Source organism: Oryza sativa, chromosome 3, assembly GCF_034140825.1.
Source record: "Oryza sativa Japonica Group chromosome 3, ASM3414082v1".
Taxonomy (NCBI): Eukaryota; Viridiplantae; Streptophyta; class Magnoliopsida; order Poales; family Poaceae; genus Oryza; species Oryza sativa.
Window position 1 is genome coordinate 30,659,704 of NC_089037.1, and position 23,342 is coordinate 30,683,045.

The 23,342-nt window shown below is 43.3% G+C and overlaps 4 protein-coding genes across 5 annotated transcripts; all 4 read right to left on the reverse strand.

Moving 5' to 3' along the window:
• Positions 1-6,124: 6,124 nt before the first annotated feature.
• On the reverse strand, positions 6,125-8,708 carry LOC4333985 (probable zinc metalloprotease EGY3, chloroplastic). 2 transcript variants are annotated; one of them, XM_015772340.3, is made up of 4 exons: positions 7,821-8,503; positions 7,533-7,730; positions 7,167-7,391; positions 6,125-7,081 (listed from the first exon to the last, which is right to left on the reverse strand). In XM_015772340.3, the coding sequence occupies exons 1-4, from the start codon at positions 8,424-8,426 to the stop codon at positions 6,329-6,331; spliced, it is 1,782 nt and encodes a 593-aa protein (XP_015627826.1). In that variant the 5' UTR covers positions 8,427-8,503; the 3' UTR covers positions 6,125-6,328. The 2 variants fall into 2 exon arrangements, with proteins under 2 accessions (XP_015627826.1, NP_001405559.1); NM_001418630.1 differs by having other exon boundaries at positions 6,178-7,081; positions 7,842-8,708.
• A 1,233-nt stretch (positions 8,709-9,941) lies between these two features.
• Positions 9,942-12,722, reverse strand: LOC4333986 (uncharacterized). The gene is made up of 5 exons (XM_015772667.3): positions 12,245-12,722; positions 12,025-12,152; positions 11,831-11,943; positions 10,953-11,138; positions 9,942-10,245 (listed from the first exon to the last, which is right to left on the reverse strand). Exons 1-5 carry the CDS (start codon positions 12,601-12,603, stop codon positions 10,216-10,218), a joined length of 816 nt encoding a protein of 271 aa, XP_015628153.1. The 5' UTR covers positions 12,604-12,722; the 3' UTR covers positions 9,942-10,215.
• Positions 12,723-16,226: 3,504 nt separating this feature from the next.
• On the reverse strand, positions 16,227-19,283 carry LOC4333987 (thioredoxin-like protein AAED1, chloroplastic). The gene is made up of 8 exons (XM_015772747.3): positions 18,899-19,283; positions 18,570-18,616; positions 18,326-18,440; positions 17,944-17,988; positions 17,227-17,286; positions 17,056-17,151; positions 16,792-16,951; positions 16,227-16,510 (listed from the first exon to the last, which is right to left on the reverse strand). The coding sequence occupies exons 1-7, from the start codon at positions 19,190-19,192 to the stop codon at positions 16,832-16,834; spliced, it is 777 nt and encodes a 258-aa protein (XP_015628233.1). The 5' UTR covers positions 19,193-19,283; the 3' UTR covers positions 16,227-16,510; positions 16,792-16,831.
• An 836-nt stretch (positions 19,284-20,119) lies between these two features.
• LOC4333988 (thioredoxin-like protein AAED1, chloroplastic) lies at positions 20,120-22,016 on the reverse strand. Its single transcript, XM_015773243.3, has 7 exons — positions 21,662-22,016; positions 21,517-21,563; positions 21,291-21,405; positions 20,956-21,000; positions 20,815-20,868; positions 20,604-20,699; positions 20,120-20,479 (listed from the first exon to the last, which is right to left on the reverse strand). The coding sequence occupies exons 1-7, from the start codon at positions 21,965-21,967 to the stop codon at positions 20,363-20,365; spliced, it is 780 nt and encodes a 259-aa protein (XP_015628729.1). The 5' UTR covers positions 21,968-22,016; the 3' UTR covers positions 20,120-20,362.
• Positions 22,017-23,342: the final 1,326 nt, after the last annotated feature.

The following is a 23,342-nucleotide window of genomic DNA, read 5'->3' on the forward strand; positions in this document are numbered from 1 at the left end:
CTCTCTCTCTCTCTCTCTCTCTCTCATCTCTCTAATATTTCCAAAACCTTAGCGTAAGCTAACACCTAATCAAAAGTTACAACAGACTAGTGTACCAGTAGTAGTAGTTTACTGCTTGCTCTACTTTAGTACAAAAAGAATAGCTGTAGCAAGGAGAAAAATAAAGTAGGGAGTGAAAAAAAAATAGTAGCATACAGTTCTCACCTGCCCAACCTTTGCATACCCTCAATGTCCAGTGGGCCCCAGCTTGGGCTGAAGTAGAATGTAGATAAGTATTGATGAAGAGGTGCCCTACTGTGATTTTCTTTCACAGTGTTGTTTATAATATTGGCTCTGTAGCAGTAGAAACACTAGTGCACAACTGCAAAGTTTGAAATAAGAGGGAAATTTTGACCAAGTAGCAATAGTAGTAGGTTAGGTGATCACATAAACTATATCAGACAGCAATGCTTCTACTATGTTCCAGTCAAGAAGATTTTACACAATGTTTAGTATACCATTTTGCGGCCAGATACAAATAGCTCCTCAACAGCTCAACCATTTTTGCGCTCAACTTCTAATGTCCCAGCAATTGTTTCCATATGCACTATGTTTCTTATTCTAGACTAGATATAATCTTCAGTCCAATTTTACCCTTTATTAGTAACATGCTCATGCATTACAATGGATTCATATGAAGTTGCAGTGCGCAGGCCTATAAGTTGGGATGGGATCTAGCATATTTTATTTTTAACCAATAGCTTAGTTTTTATTTGTTTCCTCTTTGACTGTCGTTTGTTTTTCTTTTCTCGCCGACAAGATATGGTTGTGTGTGCAATATGAGCGGGAGGGAGGTTGCAATTGTAGAGATATTTGTTGTTGTAGCAGCATTATATTAACCCCTTTGCAGTAGCATAAGGTCTTTTGGAGAGCTTGAGATTCCAAGTAATAGCCGATAAAAAAAGTTGATTTTCCTAGCTTTTTATTAGGCTTGTAGTGGATTCTGTGGTTACTAATTCTTAAAACTTGGTGAAAACCTGGATTGTTTGGGGAAGTTAGAGAAATTGTAGCTGCCACAAACTCCCTAAATAGGGCCTAAGATACTAAGAAGTGGCTGACGAGAATGTGAAAAGCATAAAGTTTTCCAACTTCTAAATTCTATTTTATTTTCTAGGTTCTATTACTACATATTCTTATATTCTACTATGTGAGAATTAATGTGAGAATTTAGGTTGTTTACAGGAGCTGTTAGAAGAAGCTGCCGATGCTGTAAACTTTCTAGATAGGACCATGTAATAGTCTTTTAGATTAAACTACGGTGGCTTTGTTTATAAGGTGGGGGAGGGAAGGTGCTTCTCTTCCACACCAAGCTGCAAGCTTTGAATGGAGGGGAGATCTCTTTCTAACTGAAAAATTTTAGTTCCCACGCAAAAATTTTATATCATGTCACATCAAACGTTTAAACACCTACATGAAGTATTAAATACTCCCTCCGTCCCAAAAAAAGGCAAACCCTGGATTTCCGTGTCCAACTTTGACTGTCCGTCTTATATGAAATTTTTTTATAATTCGTATTTTTATTTTTGTTAGATGATAAAACATGATTAATATTTTATGCGTGACTTATCTTTTTAATTTTTTTCATAATTTTTTTTAAATAAGACGGACGGTCAAACATTGGGCACGGAAACCAGGGTTTATCTTTTTTAGGACGGAGGGAGTATAGACTAAAAAAATAACTAATTACAAAGATTGCGACTAATTTACGAGACGGATCTTTTAAGCCTAATTGCTCAATGATTTGACAATGTGGTGCTATAGTAAATATTTACTAATGACGGATTAATTAGGCTTAATAAATTCATCTCGCAGTTTACGGACGGATCCTGTAATTAGTTTTTTTATTAGTGTCCGAACACCCTATACGACACCCTATATAATACCCGATGTGACACGCTAAAACTTTACACCCCTAAATCTATACAGCCCTTGACATACTGCTATCTATTTCTACACTTGGTCTTTTCTCTCCTTGCCAGCCTACCTTCAGCTTCTCTCTCTCTCTAGTTCTACGCCAGGGGTGAGAGGGATAGGAAGGAAAAACATAAGGAATCTTGTAATCTTTTCACCTTCTTGTCCTCTACAGTCTGAAATGCAAGGACTGGCTGGATATGGGGGATATGGTCAAAGAAAACACTGTAAGGCATCCTGCTGCTTGCTTGCTTGCTGAGGTGTCTCCATCTCCACAAGATCTTTCTTTTCCCTGCTTTCTTTATGGATACAACTAGAGCCCCCGAATTTGACAAGGAGATTGATGAATGACTTCAGCAGCAACAAATCAGCACAGCTCTACAGGAAAATGTTTAATCAGCTAATAAATCAGCACAGCTCTACAGAAAAATGTTTAATCAGCTAGGGCAGTAGCAGCAGATGGGAGAGACTCACTGTCATGAGTTGGGGATGACTTGGGAGTACAGTATATTACCCTCACCTAGACACCTAATTTGCATCCCAATAAGAGAATCTGGGGCTTGTATTAGAGCAGGTACAATAGCAGGCTATTAACCAGCTGTAAACATATTTTAATACGATAAACGATGAGAGAGAAAAGCAGCGGGCTACATATCTGTAGCCAGCTGCAGCACGAACTTCAAGACGCAATGTGTATATAACATGTGGGACCATATATTAATAGTATAGTAAACAATTATTGTATAAATTGGCTATTGCATTGGCTATAGATGATTTGGAGCTAATAGTGAGCTATACTATTAAACTTGCTCTTATGTGTCGGTGTGATTGGCTGTTTACATGCTTGCAGTAATCTAAGCAAAGTATATACTTAACTACGGTTCTGTACAGATTGACTGTTTTTAATACTGGAAGCATTAGCTGTTCCTGATCGCCTGTTCCATTGATGTTCTTGCAAAGCGATGAGAGTGAAAGAATCATGGTTAGAACTACTACAATTGATTTAATAATGGTTTATTATGGGTGTATTTTGACGTGACACTGAGAATCGATCACTCCGTGCCAAATCCACAGCACAACTTTTCTGAAGATTTGAGAGCTGGAATGGAACGACTAGTCATTGTCTAGTTTTCACGGTTACCAAGTGAGCTACTAGTGCACTAGGCCTTGTGACATCACGCTTGTACTGGGTAGAGCTCACAAGTTTTGTTGTTTAATCGTTTCTCCTGTACCCAAGGCGTACCGTCCCTCTAACAAAATCTCTTTCTTTTTAGAGCAGAATGCACACGGAACAGAGGAGTTTAGATTAGTCGCTCGACTTGATTAGATAAATGGAACTTGTCACAATAGAGAGTGCGAATAAGATGGCAATTGGTTTTGTTCGGATTGAGATAAGGTGCAATTGGTACTGCACCTGCACAATGAAGACTATGGCACTATTTAGTTTGCACCAAACTTCTTTCTAACTCCTAACTTTCCATCGCATCACATCACTTTCAAAACTTTCCTACACACATAAACTCTCAACTTTTTTTCAAACTACCAACTTTTCCCAAATTTCTTTCCAATTTCAGAAAGTAATTTGAGCCGTCCATATTTTAATCTAACGGTTCACGTTCGCTGCTATGGGATGTACAAAACAATACTTTTCGCTAGAGTTAAATGGTATTATATCAGTGTATAGTGTATTGATCTGGCTGCTTTCTCATCACGGTGGTGCTAGGACAACTGCTTAATTAAGTTGTAGTTAGACTAGTAACTATACCGGATCCTGACTCTTGAGTAAAAAAGCATCCAATTTTTCAATTGAAGGCCCAGATCAAATGCTACAATAGTTCTATAGTGAACACCATGGATGAACAATTACCCATCTAATTTGACTCTTGGATTTGCATCTAAAACCCTAAGGCCTTGTTCGGTTAATCTCTTAGAGGGGATTTATTCCACATCTATTGTGGTGTGAAATTATTCCTACTTAATCCCCTCCAATTCTCTTCAATCCCCTCTAAACCAAACGAGGCCTAATGTGATCTCTCAATAAGTTAGTACAATCACACTAGAAACTGCATGGAAATTAGATCCGCATCTTAATACTGCTCTATTAGTGCACTTCTGTCCAATCATGCTTAATGCTAAGTCTAGTGACGCTGACCTCCCATGATTTAGTAAATTCTAGTCACCTTAGGCCGAAACGCCAGCGCTAATATATATTGCACCGATCAGCTAGATTGAGATCAAATACGGTTCCGTAAGGACTGCACGTGATTTTGATCGGTTCAGATTTAACGCTATCAGTATCCAAGCTATGGTAAAAAGTGCAGAATTTTTTCGGCTGAATAATATCTTGGATGATCTAACTGTTGGATTTTCATCGGATGGTCCTAGACTGCAGGTGAACCGAATCCCCTAAAGCTTTATACCTTAGCGTCGTTGTGGTTAATTAGCGCCGAGTTAACTGTCTACTTCTGCAATTAGTAGTTCTTAGCACAATTCATTCTCGGTTTTGTAAGATCATCATTTCGTCAAAATTTCTCTACAACTTACGAAGTATTACCGTAAGAGATAATCCGGCTATAATCATAAAAGAATGGGCCGGCCAGGTAGCTGTTTGAGCTGAATTAGCATCCAACTCGAAGGCTCCAAGCTCCTCTTGGATTACAAATCGATGAACTGAATCAGCCAGCCACTGAAACCACACTCTCCTAATTAAGCACGCCCAGTTAATTACAGGGCCGCATGTATACGGTGAATTGTATGATACGGCAAGGCACGCGTACAGGGCGCGTAATGATCATATCGTCGCCTCCCCCGATCGATCGATCGCCCGGTGTGCGCTCGCTAATCAAGTGTGCGCGCGATCGCCGCGTCGAGAGCTCGCGTGCATCAATGCCTCCCATGATGGAGACCTCACCATGCAATGGACGAGAGGATGGAGACCGGCCGGCCATTTTAATTTTGCATCAGATCGATTAGTTTAGTTAATTAATTCCCGTGGACAATCATAATCATCCGGTCGGCTTTATTAGCGCGCGAACAACAGCACAAATTAAAGCCAAGGTTTATGTTGGCGCAAAAGTTGATTAATTTATTCTGATCTCTGAATTCTGAATTTGGATTTTGGAATTCAGAATGATTTGGTGTTGGGCACGAAAATGTACGATTACTTAGGATCCTGGAGAGTGGAGAGACCGATTCCTACGGAGGAAATTAATTATTTAATGAACAACAAACCAGGTTAACAGTAGTACCGATTAGGCAGTACAACAAACACCAAAAATTAACCAAGACCAAAGTGCCTCCCCTGCTTTAATACTACTACTATATGGGTTACGTAAAGTTAACGAAGAGATCAATGTGGTGTGCAGGCAACAGCTAGATCTGCTCGACATTATTACCACTCCTAAGCTACAGTAGTAAGTACTTTCAGAAAGAGGAGTTTGCATGCATGCCCGGACAGATTTCTTTGGCAGAGAGGATCACAAATAAAAGCACTTCTTGCAAGTTGCAAAGTGTACATTCTGTACTAGTTCATTGTACAAGCAGGCAGCAGCTTCTGAAACTGTGAAATCCAACATCTCAGGTTGCTCACACAAGGCTCCTCTTTTTCTTTGAGAGGACAGAGGACACTGCCGGATGGTAGCAATGGTAGCGGCCCAATGAATGTTTTGGGCCAAAGAGAAATATCCTGAGCAGGCCATTAAATCGAGCTCGTACTCAGCCTCAAAGCCCAATCAGCCCAAAATTGTGCAGCAAGCCCATGAAATCGAGTTCGTTCTCAGCCTGAAAGCCCAATTAGTTCAGTCTCCAGGCTCAATATTGTTCAGAACTAGACCCAATATTGTTCAGTCTCCAGGCTCGCCTTGCACAAGACTTAAAAATGCTTTGGGCCTGCTTGAAACAAAGTATTCACCCAGATATAGAACAAGTAGTTACACAAAGTATTTTCAGAACGTACGTACACTCATCTCTGTAAACATGTATAAGTCTACCCTACTTTTATAAGCACCTCCTAAAGATACAGGTGCCTTATTATCGACAGGTACATCGTCTATAATTGAAAGAAATAATTAACCACAAACGCAAACACTCATGTAAAATCTAAGACTAAAACTCGCTCATAAAATGTAATTTTGAATGCGTGGTGTAAATAATCAGCGATAATAATTCAGTAAAGTAGCCGAAAAGAACAATATAAGATCTTCAAATGCAAAATTCGTAGAGGTTAGTAAGTACTAGTAATACGTATGATTTATGTTGTTATATACACATACGCGTCGAAGCATAAACAGAGTAATCGCCCTCTAGCTACTTGTTCGCCCACTAAAGCCTACTCGCGCCGCCATGGATGGAGAGATCGATCGAGGCCTCGAGGGGCGCCTTAGATGCCGCCGCGGAAGAATGGCGCGCCGAGGAAGTCGCTGGAGTAGGTGCCGCCGCCGTTGGGGAAGAGCGTGAGGAGGCAGACGACGGCGAGCACGAGCCCCCACGCGTAGCGCTCGCTCCCCAGCGGCGTGATCTCGTCCTGCGCCGGGATCTCCTCGCCGCCGCGGACGAACGTCGCGAACAGCCCCCACGCCAGGCACAGCACGCTCCCGCCGATGATGGCGCCCGCGCCGAGCGCCACCGACGTCGCGAACGACAGCACCGCCGCCGCGCCGCGCCCGAACAGCGCCTGCGCGATCCGCCCGCCCTCCAGCCTCCCGCACGGCAGCAGGTTCAGCGACGTCACCACGATCCCGAGCAGCCCCGCGAACGCCAGCGGGTCCACCGGCACGCCGACGCCCTCCACCGCGTTCGGCAGCACGTTCCCGAGCTCGTCGGCGTACGGCCCGATCACCGCCTGCACGAACGACAGCAGCGGGTTGTTGTAGAAGAACTCCGGCCGGACGAACAGCGCGTTCTTGCCGCCGTTCAGGCTGCCGTCGGAGACGAACGCGGAGACGGCGAGCGCCACCGAGGTGAGGTACGCGCTCGCCGCGCGCGCCACCGGGATGTCGAACAGGGCCTTCTTGTTCGGCAGCAGCGACTCGTAGTTGTTCATCACGCCGAGGCACCCCGTCCAGTTGGACGGCACCAGGAAAGACGGGCTCAGCTTCACGCCGTACCTCGCCGCCGTCAGCCTCGTCGCGATCTGCCATGGATCATCGGCCGGATTGGTCCAAGAACACGCCGAGATCAGCAGCATAAGTGAGCAGAGCTCAGCGGCAGATCTTTACCTCGGATACGCCGAGGATGGAGAGGAAGCCGGCGAAGAGAGGGAGCACGTCGGAGACGTAGTCGTCGAACGTCGCGCCGGGCTTGAGGAAGAAGCCGCTCATGATGGCGATCGTCCCGAACGTCGTGACGGCCAGCGCCACGGCGCTCAGGTATCCCCACGGCGTGCTCAGCTTGGTGATCTCCAGCTGCAGGTCGATCTCTGCCTTCGGCTGGACCATGCAGACCTGATCAATCCAATCACAAGAACACGCCAAGATAAATTGCTTTCAAGTTTCGACGATCCATAAATCAAAGCCACAACAACATCAATCACGAGTGATCAAATGCAATCGATAACATTATGCCACAAGATTATAAGTTGGTACCTGTTTTGTGATGTCGTCGTTCTTCTCCTCCATGAACCAGAGGGTGACGTCTGTGCCGGCCGCCTCGGCGATCTTCTTCTCCAGCTTCGGCCTCACCTCCTCCACGGGCTTCCTCAGGTTGCCGATGAAGATGCCGCCGTCGCCGAACCTCCGGACGTCCACGGCGAAGAACGTGTCGTAGCCGAAGCAGCTCTTGAGCTGCACACACCAATCGACCAAACGATCAAATCATATATTTTTTTCCCTCATCTACTCATCTTAGCCCAATTGGGAAGACCGAAGACGTACGTCAAGACGCCATTGATATACCTTGTTGAGGTCAAGCGCCTTGAAGGTGTTCTCGGCGAGCTCGAGCCTCTCCTTCTCGCGGGCGAGCTGGCCCCTAGCGAGGCCGCGGAGGAGGCCGGCGAGCGGGTTGGCGTCGGGCTCGCGGTCGAGCTCGCGGAGCTTCCGGTCGGCGCGCTTCTTCTCCAGCTTGATGGCGGCCTCGATGGACGGGTTCCCCATGAACCTCTTGAACTCCTCGTCCGACCTCCAGTCCACCTCCTGCTGCTCCTCCTCCTCCAACTCCTCCTTGCTCTTCTTCACGCCGCCGCCGTCGGCGTCTGCGACACCGTTCTCTCCTTCCACGGCGTGGTGCGACGCCGTGGCGGCGTCGTCCTGTCCGCCGCCGGCGTGGTGCGACTCCGCCGCCGGCGCCGCCTTCTCCTCCTGCTGCTGTTGCAAGGAGCACCTGACGAGGAGGCGGCTACTGCTTCGCCTGAGAGGCCTAGGCTTGCAGTACTGGTTCTTGGAGAAAAGACTGAAGCTTCTTCTTGAGCTTGTACTAGTTGCAGTGTTACTGCTGCTGCTACTGCTGAACAAGAGAGAGGTGACGAGGGAGGACGACGCCATTGGCGACGATCGAGCTAGCTAGCTTGGTGTGTGTATGCTTGCAAGTGATTGTTCTAGCTGTTCTTTCTTGCAGATCTGAGAATGGAAGCTCGTAGGGGAGCTTAAAAAGGTTCGGAAATGGAGAGGAGGAGGAGGGAGAGTTCTAGAACGTCGAGAAGGCGCGGGGAGGAGTCGTGAAGACTGCGACGGTGAGGAGGCTGAGCTGCTGATCGAGTAGCGGCGGAAGGCGACGAAGGAGTTGAGGCCTCGGCTTATCCAACTGGCAAGCTGAACTGCACGGCACCTGCACACTTGGCGGCAGCAGCTCGCTTGCTCGTGTAGTAGTCGTGTGGCCCCTACATTGACGGACTACTTGCCACGTTTCCATTGTGGGCTTAAAAAGAGTTGTTCTGAAGTTGGCTCCCGCAGTCCTGCTCGTCCTGGGAAATTAGAAAATATGTGGTGAAAAATCTAAAAACTACCGTTAAATTAAAAAATAAACGTATAGGATTCATTCACGTGATCACGAGTTTACTTGTAACAAAATTTTACTCGTGATGATGTGAACGAATCTTGAACATTTATTTTTCAATCCAATGATAATTTTTAAGTTTTCACCACATATTTTTGCTGCTCGTCCTAGCTCCAGCACAAAATATGGAGTATACCAATTTGAGTTCAGTACTATCTCCATTTTTAGTACTACTACTTGTCAGTGTTGAGCTCAATATGATACTAAGGCCCTGTTTAGATCCCACTCCAAAATTTTACACCTTATCACATCGAACGTTTGAACACCTGTATGAAATATTAAATATAGGCTAAAAAATAACTAATTACACAGATTACGATTAATTTGCAAGACGAATCTTTTGAGCCTAATTACTCCATGATTGACAATGTGGTGCTACAATAAACAATTGCTAATGACGGATTAATTAGGCTTAATAAATTCGTCTCGCGGTTTACTGATGGATTCTGTAATTAGTTTTTTTATTAGTGCCCGAACACCCCACGCAACACCATATATAATATTCGATGTGACACGCCAAAACTTTACACCCATGAATCTAAACATCCCCTAAGGGCTATATTAGAGGTGCAGGAAAGTTTACAAAATTTCATCAGAATTAGTTCAATTCCCACGAAAATCCCTTGAAATTTCACAATTCCATTTCTAAATACTTATCAGTATTAACCGATACTATTTCAAACTTAACTATAATAACTTTTCATTGGATTATAATGAACAAAAGTTGTGTAGTTCTTATTTTGAGAGGGTAAAATTCCATCATACTTTGGTAATATGATATATTTTAAATATTTGTGAATTTGTTAATGAAAAGAGTGGTAATGGATTGAACTAAATAGTGTCCATTGAATAGTTAACTAGTGAGTAGTGACCAGTGAAACGGGGATAAAAAGAAGTACCAACAATCTGGTACAGTGTAGAAAAAGCGTGTGATGGGTGAAATACTGGCAATCAAATTCAGTGGCTCTAAGGTGATTTTCCTCTCCTTTTTTTTAAAAAAAATATTGTAACGTGGCAAGAGGCAGAGTTTATTACGAGTAGTAATCAAAATGATTGGGCCATGCTACACAAGAAAGAGATGTCAGTGATGGATTTAGTAGTACATCTTCAAGATTAACATATGTAACAGCCTTGTGCCATCTTGTTACAGAAAGCGATTATGGATGTGCTTCCAACTATGATCTAGCCTTCTCATCTTCCCTCCAAAATTGTACTTACACGATAGAAATTAGAACCTAGTGTTGGATGGCAATCATCACCTTTACACAATATCAGATATCACCACCTTCGCACCAGTGATGTGAGCAACTGTCAAAACAATAGAAGCAGTTAGCGCTTCTTGCAAGCAGTTTCTTGAGTAAACAATTATCAGTAAGAATGCAAGGAAAAAATGGCTTTCGACAGAAACCAAGAAACCTTATCACATGATCACTTTCAGATTTTTTTTTAAAAAAAATGCAACAGTTCAGCTCTCACCATTTTATTAACTTACGAATTCTGGCTACCTCAATGAGCTCCTCCAGTCATGCATGATGAGTTTGGAGCCATGATGTTACAACTTACAAATTGATTACAGTGAGATATATTCAGAAAGCAAACTCCCAAGATATATTCAGGCAAGTAGCCAACTTATGACCAAAGCAAACTCCCAATATATATAAAGAAACATAAGATCCATGCTCATTGAAAAATTTCAAATAATTGTTTGATTTCATCATTTTTGCAGTTATACTGATGTGTGAGGATTGATAGTATTGTTCGGTGGCTGTTAGATGACACTCTATAGGGTTAGTCAATAAAATGTAGAGTTTCTAATCATCGTGAGTAGCATGGTATCATCAGGTAATAAGGCGCAAAAGTTTAAATGGTTAGATGTGGTTGTATGCATTCTTTACTAGTTGCTCCAAATGGAACCATTTACGTGACAACAAAAGTATAGGCCTAGAACATCACTCTTCAGCAAACTAGTTGCAGGTGTAAAAAAATATGCCAATAATTTGAAGAACTTTCTTAACCTCAAAAAGCTCAAAAGGACTTCCCCGCCTGTAGACATCATCTTGCTGGCTCTGTCCAGTGGAAAATAGTAGAGAAACCAGGGCACGCCATCCAGTCAACAAAACCCAAGTACTTCCCATGGCTACCAGGATAAAAGGAGTTGGTGGAATATGACCAGATGACAGTGCTCGAATGGCGAGGCCCAACTAAAGAGGAGAGAGAGAAAACAGAATAAACATAAGCTATGAAACACCAGAAAAAACATTAACATTAACATTAACTACATACTCATAGTCAATAAACTTTAGCAAACAATCACACGATAAGGCAGATGGACAGCTGTTGTAGAGTTCAGAATAGAAATAGATCCAGATGCTGAAAATACTGTCCAAGATATAATAGAGGAATATATCATCATTTATGAAGATATAATAGAGGAATATATCATCATTTATGAAGATATTATATACTACGTTACATTCAAGAGAGTATATCTTGGTAGAACACCCCACCCTCGCACAAGCACACATGTACACACAGAAGACATTGTCTGTATTAGTGTACGTAAAAGTAGGTGTCATGTAGTTTGCACGACAATCTACGAGCCTATGATGTAGCACATGGAGGATAGAACGGAAATGGTTTGGGTACTGGTACAAGGTGGCATCAGTCAATTGTCAAGCAAACAGCATACAGCTTCATTGTAACAAAAGAATGGGTTCCATTAGTCCAAGTTATAAGTGAAGACACTCAAAGATAAAAGTTCGCAATTCCCACATTATACAGTTTACTTATGTGTTGACCCATGATAGCAAAATAACATCACAAATTATATGTAGATACAAACACATTCCAATTAGCAGTCACATTTGAATTTCGAAACAGAACTGATAATTACCGGTATCCCAACAGCCCAGGATTTGGCCGCAACAACTACAGCGTTCCCCACGCCATTGCGACCTTTCGCATCATCCCCGAATCCGCCAAGGAGATAGGCACTGAGCAACCATCCTGCACAACACCCCATTCTGTAAGCAATCCTTCCTCCAAAAAATGATAAGCAGGGGGAGAAGGCTGTCACATTTTCCTGACCAGCAATGAAGGGATCGGCCGTCTTGAACGTCTCCGCGTCAAGAACAGGCAGCCCATGGCTGAACCTTCCTATCGCGGAGAAGACGAGGAGGCAGAGCACATCGCCGCTGGCCAGAAGCCCCAGCTTCCTGCGGAACGCAAGTGCACCGCTCAGCGAAACCGAATCAAATCAGCGAGCACGAGGAATGGATCGAGGTGCATCGGGGGAGTTATTACGTACGCGTAGGAGACGAGCTTGGACTCGGCGGCGGCGTCGCCGGGCTTATCGAACTGGATGACGCCCTCGAGGGGGACGCCCTCGTCCGTAACGCCGACGAGGACGGGGTCCTCGGTGGCGGTGGTGGTGGCGGGGGATCCGGAGGGGCCCTCCCCCGCGGCGGCGAGGGCCCCCCGCCGCGCGTCGGCGCCGGAGAGCGCGAGGCGGCGGCGGCGGCGGTGCGGGAGGAGGCGCGTGGTGGCGAAGAGCGGGTACGGGTTGGGGACGCTGCTGCTGCCGCTACCGCCGTGGCGGCCGGGCTGCTTGGAGGGCAGCCGCCGCGCGGAGACGGAACCATTGGCGGCCTGGCTCACCAGCAACATCTCTCCGGTGGGCGGTGGCGGTGTCGCCGGAGGCGGCGGCGGGTGGAGATTTTTTTGGGGGTGGTGGAATGGAATGGAATTGGGATGGCGGAGGAGGAAAGGATTTGGGTGGGTGGTCTAAAAATTTGCATTTCGCGGTGGTGGTCTAAAATGGAAGGAAACGAAAGCGTGGATGGCGTCAGCGGTGTGGACGAGAAGCGGGGGGCCCCGATCGTTGGATGCGGACTTGCCGGTAACAACTCACACAAGTCACAACACAACACAACTCACGAGACCGTCTACGTCGGCTCAGCTCCTGGCGTGGGATGAGCTCCGTCCATTTGTAAGCCGTGCGTCCGTTCATTCGTGTCCTTGATATTTAATTAACTAGATGATGAGACCCCGCACATTGCTACAGAAATTTAGTATGATAACAATAAAAAAATAACGTATAAGATAGCTAGATAACATCAGATTAAGTAAATTAATATGGTTTATGATAATTTAAATTTAAATAGTATGTAGAATGGTGATTCAAACGTAAAAAGTAAGGTGGTATGACTTTATGAAAGAAGAGAAGTAGGGAGATAGTTTGGACCGTGGATTAATCATCTAAAGACTAAAAGCAATTGATGTGATATGACTTAATTAGAGGAAAAAAGGAGAAAGATAATTTAGACCATAGATTAATCATTTAAGCACTAACTAAGTGAGGATGAACTATATAAGTATATATGATATCATAAAACATAATAAAGATATACATTGAAACATTATGTGAATTATGTTGGATGATAATTTAACAAGTTTGTATTTGAAAAGCTCTTAAATTATAAAAACTCTAAAGATATAGCATGTTTGCATGATATTTAAATGTGATGATTGTTAGTGGATGATGATGTGGCATCTTGTTAATTAGTGGATGATGATGTGATATCTTCTTAGTGGACGATGATGTGGCATCTTTACATGTTAAGCTTAAGGAGTTAGTAGGGGATAACTTTATAGTAAGATAGGATTCTTGAAAAATGTTAGCCTTAGAGTGCTCTTTGGCCGTTGGATCAGGGGTGTCTTCAAGCTCAAGACGAGGAGAGCGTTGGATTAGGGGTGTCTTCAAGCTCAAGACGAGGAGAGTGAGGAAGCGGGGTACTTAACTACGATGGCGACTTTCCAATAATGGCGGTAACAACGGTGAACTACTCTTCACAACGGTGATGGTTGGTTGTGATGGTAAGTTATAGATTAGATTTTAGGATGGGAAGGGAAGTTAGGAAGAGGGGGGGAGCTTTTCCGGGTTTAGAGAGATGGTCATGTGAGTGGTTGGATCGACAGTGAGCTATAGCAACGGGTGGGTAGTGAGGCGGCGGGGTGGTGTTGGAGTTGTGGTGATGGAGGATAACAATGAGGGGGCTGTCAGCGGGGCAGAGTGGGGTGGCACAAAAGGTCTTGCTTTGGAAAGGTGAGAGTGGGGAGGCAGGGAGGAGCCCAATCTAATAGGCTTCGTCGGCGCCGTTTATGCCTTCCATCCAACAAATGAGGTCAGAAGTGGAGTGGTTGGGTGAGGGAGGTGGCGTCGAACACTCGAACGAGTGGACACAGCACACGGAAGAAGGTGAGGGAAGAGGTTACTCAACACTATCTTAGCTATAAAAACAATTGACTGAATTTTTTTATATATTTTTAGGTGACTGAACTAGACAATTCCTTATTTCTTGTTGGACTTCAGAATCAATTGTGAAGGATTAGATATTGTACAAATCGAGAAGAAGAAATTTAACCATTCAAATTTAGAAAGGAGTCGTGCAAGTGCACGACATAATTTTAAGATGCGGTATAGTTTGTGTGCTAATTGACATCAACATGAAACCTAGGTATCAAAACCTATATGTACTAGACCAAATCCTGTATTGTAGCGATATCACACTTAGTACGTATCCTTTGTGTCAACATCAGCATATAAAAGTATACTACATATTCAATGTATCACGTTTCATAGGTTTTTTTTCCCATTTTGAAAGCATATCACTAACTAAGCACCATTGTCGAATCGTACTCGGCAATTGAAAGCAACATAGTAGATGTTACAGTTGTAGGTAACTTTGAATTTATCCGGCTAGCAGTGGGTCTGTTCGGAAGAACTGGCTGCAGTAGCAGCAGCTACAGTGCCAATAGTAGCCAGCCAGCCCGAATGTCTACAGAACAATGCAAACTGCTGCAGCCGAACGGCTAAGCTACGCAGCGCAGCATAGACAGCTGCGAAAACGGGCTACCAAACAGGCCCAGTAAATACTAGTCCCTCTGTCCCAAAATATAAGTATTTTTAATGTAGTGACAAGTTAAATATTTTAAACTTTGACTATTAATAGCAAAAAAAGAAAAAGATTAATCATGTAAAATTGATGTTACTATATTTACTATTAAACCAACTATCATGCTCCCTCCGTTTCTAAATATTTGACGCCGTTGACTTTTTAAAATATGTTTGACCGTTTATCTTATTCAAAAAATTTAAATAATTATTAATTCTTTTCCTATTATTTGATTCATTGTTAAATATACTTATATGTATGCATATAGTTTTACATATTTCACAAAAGTTTTTGAATAAGACGAACGGTCAAATATATGCTAAAAATCAACAGTGTCAAATATCTAGAAACGGATGAAGTAATATGCAACACTTTTTATTTAAAATATCTTATTTTTATAAATATTATTTGTCCAAATAGCATCTCGGAGAACGTGTGAGAGTCTAAAAATGCTTATATTTTGAGCCGGATGGAGTATTAGTAAATGCACATAGAGTGGATTGGTTTCTGAGGCCAACAAGAGTTTGTTTCGGTGAACTGTTTTACTGGTTAAAATATCCCAATGTTATTCACATGGGCTGCATGTTCATGGCAGTTTCTTATTCTCCTGGAAGCACCAAACTTGCATTTGGATGGGTGGGTGGTAGCCTAAGGATTTGACCATCTGAGCTCCAATGCAGTTGTTGCATCAAACCACCCCTATTAGTTTTTCCCCTTGCGTTCAAACATGACGTATACCAGATGTCATACTTTGGAATTTGGATATCTGAAGCACTCCTCAAGAAATATAATTTACCAGCTCGTAATCTGCGCGTTATCGCGGGAAAAAAATAATTCAAATAATATAGTACTACACAAACTTAAAGGTTTTGTATCATATTGTTCAACTTATAATTTTGTAGAACAAATTAGAAGTTAGGGGCAAGAAACATAAACATGATACCAACCCACTCTAAGTCGTACTCCGTATAGGCCTAGCATTGCATAAAAGAATACTCCACTAGGCTGAAACATAGTCAATATTGATACTTGATAGTAATAGAAAATCGTAAGGATGAATAAAATATTAATAGAAACGGATGTTTGGTTTGCAATTAAAATAATTTATGGGACACACGTGAATCATACTTGATATGGATCGTGATTTGATGATTTAATTGTAACAAGCCCGATACATTAAACGGATTTCAGAACAGAATTACTAATTAGAAAATATGGTCATTTTAAAACATGCAAATCAAAACTAAAGAGTCAAAGACCACACGAGCCCAGCGCGGGTAAAGTTCAGGTATGCTGTGAAGGAGCCGTACTTCACCAGCTTTAATACTACTTAGGTTTGTAGGAAAATTTCGCCAACTTTAACACAAACTTATTGTACAGTGTAAGATTCTCTTCTATAATTAGTACATTTCTATGAGGAAAAGGAAAAGAACTGCTGAGCTTATGGCATGAGAAAGTCCTTTGGTCTGCCTACATCCCTCAAGTTTTCAACTGATATATTACATATCAACAGCATGGTAGATCAGACGTACAGACAAAGAGATACTATCCTTGCAGAAGCCAGCCTTCCAAAATCAAGAGATGCTTTTCTGCATACAACTTTGGGACACGAACAGAACCTGCACAAAGGAAAGCATAGAACACCACGTGCAGCTTGTTAACAGAGAAAAGAGCATGCTGATGGTAAATGAGAATTGACGATGAAAGTACTAAGCATGGCATAACAACGGAAGTATATTCTAACTTTCTTTTATCGTCCTTTTTTGTGAACAGGCCACCAAGTTAACACGAAGATGAAATTTCTATTTTGCAAAAGAAAACTCAAGCTACTTTATATACTAAGATGCAAAAGAAAATGTTCGGGAGAAAAAAAAAGATGCAAAAGGAAAGTCTGTCCTACCAGGCTATGAAAATTCTCATGGGACATTGATTACACAATATCATGCCGCAGGGGCTTTACAACAGATGTTGAGGACATCATCCAGAGGTGCATGATCACCAGTGCCCTCATCTTTCCTTGCATATATTAATTCTTTCCCTCTGAACACAAACATTCCACCCTAGCACACACAAGTAATGTAAGCATCAAAGATTCTTCCTAAAATCCTAAAGATAAGTTCAGATGATGGTGAAGAAGCACAGATGTGTGGGCATATGATCCAACCTGTTGTAGAACACTAGCCCTATCATCTGGGGTGGCTTCAATTGTATAGTTCTTCACTGCCTCCTTGAGGGAGTCAAATCGTGAAAACACACTTGCCTTCAAGGAAATATGTAACATTTTTCATGACAAGACAGCTATGCAAGTGAAATCACAAAATTTAATGATGCTTACACTGGCTGGATTGAAGAATGTGCGACCAATACCAAAATACAAACCCAAGAGATCATAGGCCTGAAGGTGAAAAGGCTCAATGTAAGTTGTGCAATCAGTAACAGAAGAATTAAAATGTTTTTTTTATCAACAACAAAATGTCCAATGCAAAGATAATTGAACTTCATGTGTATTATGTCCAAACTGATGATGCTTCTGTCTAATTCAGATATCAACATCTATGTCTGGACAGGGAAGAACAATAAATACATCATATACTGTTCAGGAGAATTTCAGTATCTGAAGACCCCAATTGTAATTGAATGCTTACTTATGGAACAAATTTGCATACTATTAGTGCACTTATTATAGTTGAAAAAATATTTTAAAAAATTAAGAGAAAAAAAGAGAGGTTTAGAAGATAGAAACCACTTTCTACAGCTGTAGAAACCTTCCATTTGTGAATGCAATCTAACACCAAAAGTTTTCCTGCTGTCAGTTGACATGAATACTGCATCTATGTGTTCTGATTTCATCCAATCAGGCGCAACAGAGACAAAAATTTAAAATATTTTCTCCAAAGTAGTAACTACACATTTTATGGGACAGGTCCTGTTAGTGCAGTTCAAACAATAGAAAGGCAAGGACACTTTGCACATGGGGTACTCTTAAGTAAGAAAGTGTGACCTGTGAAGATATAAAACAGATTCATAAATAGGTGGGCACAAGAATATGCACCTTGCGCTCAGGATCTGCGTAGAGGTAGTCCAATGGAAATGGTAACTGCAATCAGCATTTTTTTTGGAAAAATGTCATTTGGGATGGAAAAATTTTACGGGCACAATAAACAATGTCAAAAATTGCTTTGCTCTGCAAATCCATTGTCCAGCAAGTTGTGAGATTAGAGGGGCAAACTAGACAATCGACATGATTGACCAGCAGCTGTAATGATCTATTGCAATAATTCATAGCCAATTTTTTTTTCATATTATAACAGATAGGAGGTTCAAAAGGTCAAATTCCATAGTTTGAACTAGTAAATCAAGGTTTTTCATTATGAAAGAACTGTTCATGATGTGTGTGTTAAAAGCTGAAGTATAAATTGAAGAACACTGCGTACACGCTCAGCAAGAATACGGGCTTTATCTGGAGTGCCAACACCAACGGCTATTAGCTTGACACCAGCTGAATCAAATCTCTCTTTTGTATCCCTCAACACAGAGGCCAACTCCCAACTACAGGAAGCACAAATAATGTCCATGATTAGCACAGAAAAGAAATTAAACAAGTCAGCAACAAATTCTTATGAATGAGGTCATAAATCCGGGAAACAGATATCCACGAGAGGAGCAAATCTTTCTCACCAGCAAGGGCACCCAAAATGCCTTAGCAGGGCAACAACAGCCATTCCCTGCACAACAGAGAAGTTCTCCAGTTTATTTATGTACTACATCGTGTTCATACAAAACTCCTCATAGTGAAATAACAATGCTCCAATGTTCAGATAGTTTTCCAGTCTTCAAAAGGACTCTAAATTTGCTCAAGCAGCAACCCATCACATCTTATATTGTCAAAAATCATGTGTGCAAAATTTTGATCATTCATGAAGGAAAAATTTCCTAGCTCAGATCTCCTTGCAGTTTACTAGAAAGTAGATCGAGCTAATTAGGGGGAGACCGACGAGCATCTCTACCTCGTTCTGGTCCCACAGGTCCCTGAACAGCACGGGCTCGCCGGTGGCCGCGGAGTAGATGGCGACGCCACCGAGGGCATCCCCGATGCCCGACCCAGCCTCCGGGGAAGAGGAAGGCACGGAAGGGGAGCCCGAGGCGGCGGCGGCCGGTGCCGCTGGTGAGCCGCGGAGACGGAAGCACCCACGGCGACCGGGGATGAGGAGACCGTGCCGGGGAGCGGCGGCTGGGCGAGCGGACGGCGGGAGGGAGACGCGCGGGACGGGGAGCGAGGTGGACGCGGCCGCCGCGGCCATGGCTGCGTGAGACGTGGCGAAACCCTAGACGCGGGAGGGAGACGGAGGCGAGCGAGTGGACCGTTGCGGTGTGGAGGTCGTTGCGGATGGCGGGGGGTGTAACCACGAGTTTCCAGGCGTATTTCTAAAATGGGATATGAGAGATGAGACTGGGATATGGAAATGGATGAATGACTAGGATTAAATCAGTTATGAAGAATAGATGTGTATGATACAATATTGTCTTTTGAAGGGTGGGATATTATTTTCCAATCCCATTTGCCAAACAAAGATTTAGAGAACACGCAATCAGAACACAACAATTTGCCTTTCCTTCCTATAGTTCGGGATAACGTATCATTAAATATTAGTTAAAAATTAAAAATAAATTAATATATATTAGTTTTTAAAACAAATTTTCTGTTGAACTTAAAATAAAAACGTACTTGTGAAAAGTAGAGAAGTAGAAGTTAAGAACATGTAGAGCATACCAGTTCTTCGTTAAATTGTAAGATAGATACGTGCGATTTTTTTCTTCAAGTTCTTTTAACATGTACTAGTAACAAGTACATGCTCTATGACCCATATTAAAAGGGATTAGTTAAAGATACTCCCTCCGTCCCATAATATAAAGGATTTTGAGTTTTTATTTGTACTGTTTGACCATTCGTCTTATTTAAAGAATTTTAGAATTATTATTTATTTTCTTTGTGACTTACTTTATTATCCAAAGTATTTTAAGCACAACTTTTTATTTTTTATATTTACACAAATTTTCTGAATAAGACGAGTGGTCAAACATTGCAATCAAAAACTCAAAATCCCTTATATTATAGGACGGAGGGAGTATTAGGGATAAAACATTGGATCTCGTCTTTATCTACGTATTTTACACGTGCGAGCCTGATACGTGTGGTAGAAGGAGGGGATGGAAGGAACGCGACTCTGTTTTTAATTGAGTAGAGATATCTAATTGATTAGGTGTAACTGTACCTTATACATCAGAAGTTCAGAGTTCAGACTGTAGTGTCATGTCCATTGGGTAGCTAATCCAATATCATGCTAAGTACATAAGCAAACCAACAATGCATAATTAATCGAACATCTAGTACTGTTGAGTCTAATTGCTCTCTGTTTGGCATGCTGAGCATTTCATATATTTACATACACATCTTCCGACTGCTAGAGACCTCAAGAAGTTCGATTGCAGCAAGCGTTGAGGACATCATCCAGAGGAGCATGATCACCCGTGCCTTTGTCTTTCCATGAGTACAGCAACTCTTTCCCTCTGAACACAAGCATACCACCCTGAACAGAAACCAGAGTACGATGAGCAGCGAACGACAGATCAGAACCAAGATGCAAGAGAAACTCTGAACTTCAATACAGAGCCACAAAGGATTTGTACATGCAAAGCACAGAGTTCAACAACCTGCTGCAAGATACCCGTCAGGTCTGCTGGTGTGCCCTTGAGCGTGTAGTTCTTGGTTACCTTCTTGATGGAATTAAGCCCCGAGTACATCTTCGCCTTCATGGACGTACATCACATGTTTAATACTTCAATGCCACTCGTGCAAATGTTCAGAATTGCATTGCCACAAGCTTACAGAATTACACTACTAGTACTGAATTTTGATGCTTACAGGACTGATTAATGTCCGACCCAGACCATGGTAAAGCCCCAATACGTCGTAAGCCTGAAAAGATGAGTATCCATAGTAAATACGTGCATAAGCATAATACATCGTCAAAATCCAATGCCCGTTAGATTTCTCTTCACGTACCTTGCGCTCGGGGTCAGCGTACAAGCTATCAACAGGGAACGGCAGCTGCAGTGCGCAAAATCTCAGAGAAAGTCAGTGAACAGAGTGAATTGATCATGCTAAATGCCGTAATAACAGTAACAATGAGCACGCTGGTACGCTCTCTAAATCTCAATTTGATGTTAGAGTCATATTTGTATTGTGTTCGGTTTCCCTAATTCTCCCCCGATTTTATTTCTATAAGTCGGTTATAGAAATAAGGATGTATCGTCCCTGTGTGTACTCTTGCTTGGGATCAATCTATTACCGCGTTGACTCCAATACGCTTTCATTTCAAAGCAAGCGTAAACGCTTACCCCATCGGCGAGAATGCGAGCTTTGTCAGGAGTCCCGACGCCGATGGCGATCAGCTTGGCCCCGGCAGCGTCGAATTTCGCCATGGATTCCTTCAGAACAGAGGCCAGCTCCCAGCTTCATAAATCATAATCCATTTGATTGACCATGGACAAAAATGTTAGTAATTAACAGCCGAGAAACACAAGAAACGGAGCGAACATGGAAGCGTCGGCTCCATCTCCTCACCAGCAGAAGCACCCGAAGTGCCGGAGCAGCGCCACCACGGCCACCCCCTACGCGCAACAACGACACAGGACTCCGAAAACTATCACCGATTCTTCGTGTTTGAGTGCGTGATTCCGAGAAAAACAGAGATGAAGATGACAACTACCTCGGTGGGGTCCCACAGGTCCCTGAGCTGAACGGCTTCGCCGGTGCCGGCGGCGAGCACGGACACGCCGCCGAGAGCGTCCCACACGCCGGGGGAGCCGCCATCGGGGCTAGGCGACGGGGAGACGGGAGGGGAAGCCCCTGCCGCCGCGGAGACGGCCGTCAGCGAGCGTCGGCAGCAAAGGCGTCCCCCGCGCGGCCGGGACGCCGCAGGGACCACGGCCCTGTTCACGGGCGACGCTGTCGCGCGTGTAGCGGCGGGCGCGCCGGCGAGCGCGGCGCGCGAGAGCGAGGCGACCGTCTCCATAGGTACGACGAGGCCAAACTCTGAGACGCGTACTGATCGAGGGCGAGGTGCAGCCGCCGGTGCCAACGTGTGGCCTTGAGCGCGTGGCGCGGCGTCAAGTGGCAGCGGACGCGTGGGTTTTCGTCTAACTGAGTAACTGGGCCGTTCGTTGGGCTGGCGGTGAGTTTTCAGTCGATTTCTCCGTGAAAAGGAATAAGTTCACTTTAGGTCCCTGCACCGCAACACCGGATACAACGCACCCCCAATTTACAAAACCGTGCAAAAGAGATCCCTTGGCAGTTTTAGCTAATGTGACATCTACGTGGCTCCTTTGACTAGGTATTTTTTTCTACGAGGCATTAACGTGGCGCTTATGTGGTAGTTCGATCCAAAAAAAATAACAAACACTATGAGACCCACATGTCAGTTACACACACGAAATAATAAAAAATGGTAGGCCTATGTGGCCCAATATGTCATCGTCACTCATCACATCTTCTCTCTCCTTTCTCTCTCTCCTTCCTCGCCCGGGGATAACAAGGGAGACGAGGGTGTCGCAGCCTCCTAAAGAGAGGAGAGGGGAGAGAGATGAAGAGGGGAGATGGGGAAAGAGAAGGAAGAAGATGGGGGTGAGAGTTACATTTTTTAATTTAGGGCATGTTCAGATTATATCTAAAATAAACCTTAACAAGTTTTGGCAAGATGGCAATATTGCTAAAATTTTGGTAGAATTTTTTTTGTATTTACCAATTTTGGCAACAAACTAAACGTAGACATTTTTTGACAACTTCACAAAAAGAATGGAATGGTTGAAAATAGCAGTAATCTGAACAGCTCCTTAATTATTCGATGAAGTTGATATGTGGACCCACAATTTTTATTTTTTTCCAAATCAAATTTCACATAAGCGCCACGTTATATGAAGACATAGTCAAATTAGATATGTAGGCGTCACGTCAGCTGAAACCGTCGTCCAAATCATCTTGGGACTTATTTTTTAATGGTTTTGACTGTTGAGGGACCCGCTGTATATGGTTTTTCGGTTGAAGAAAGAAAATCGAATTCGTAGACAAGTTCAGGGACATCAGATGAACTTATTCCCCATGAAAACCGCACGTAATCGGCCTTTTTTTTTCTCACGTGAAACCGGGCCAATAGCCCACGTCCACGCTAACGCCGAAACGGCCGGATTCGTTGACGCGATAGCACGTTGCTTCAAAAAAAAAAAAAAAAACACTGGAACTTGCGAGTTGCGAGTGCTGGAAGCTTGTCGGTTAATGCCCTTTTGCCCACCACATTGTTATTAGGGGCTACTCTCTCCGTTTCAAAATGTTTGACACCGTTGACTTTTTAGCACATGTTTGACCGTTCGACTTATTAAAAAAATTTATAAAAT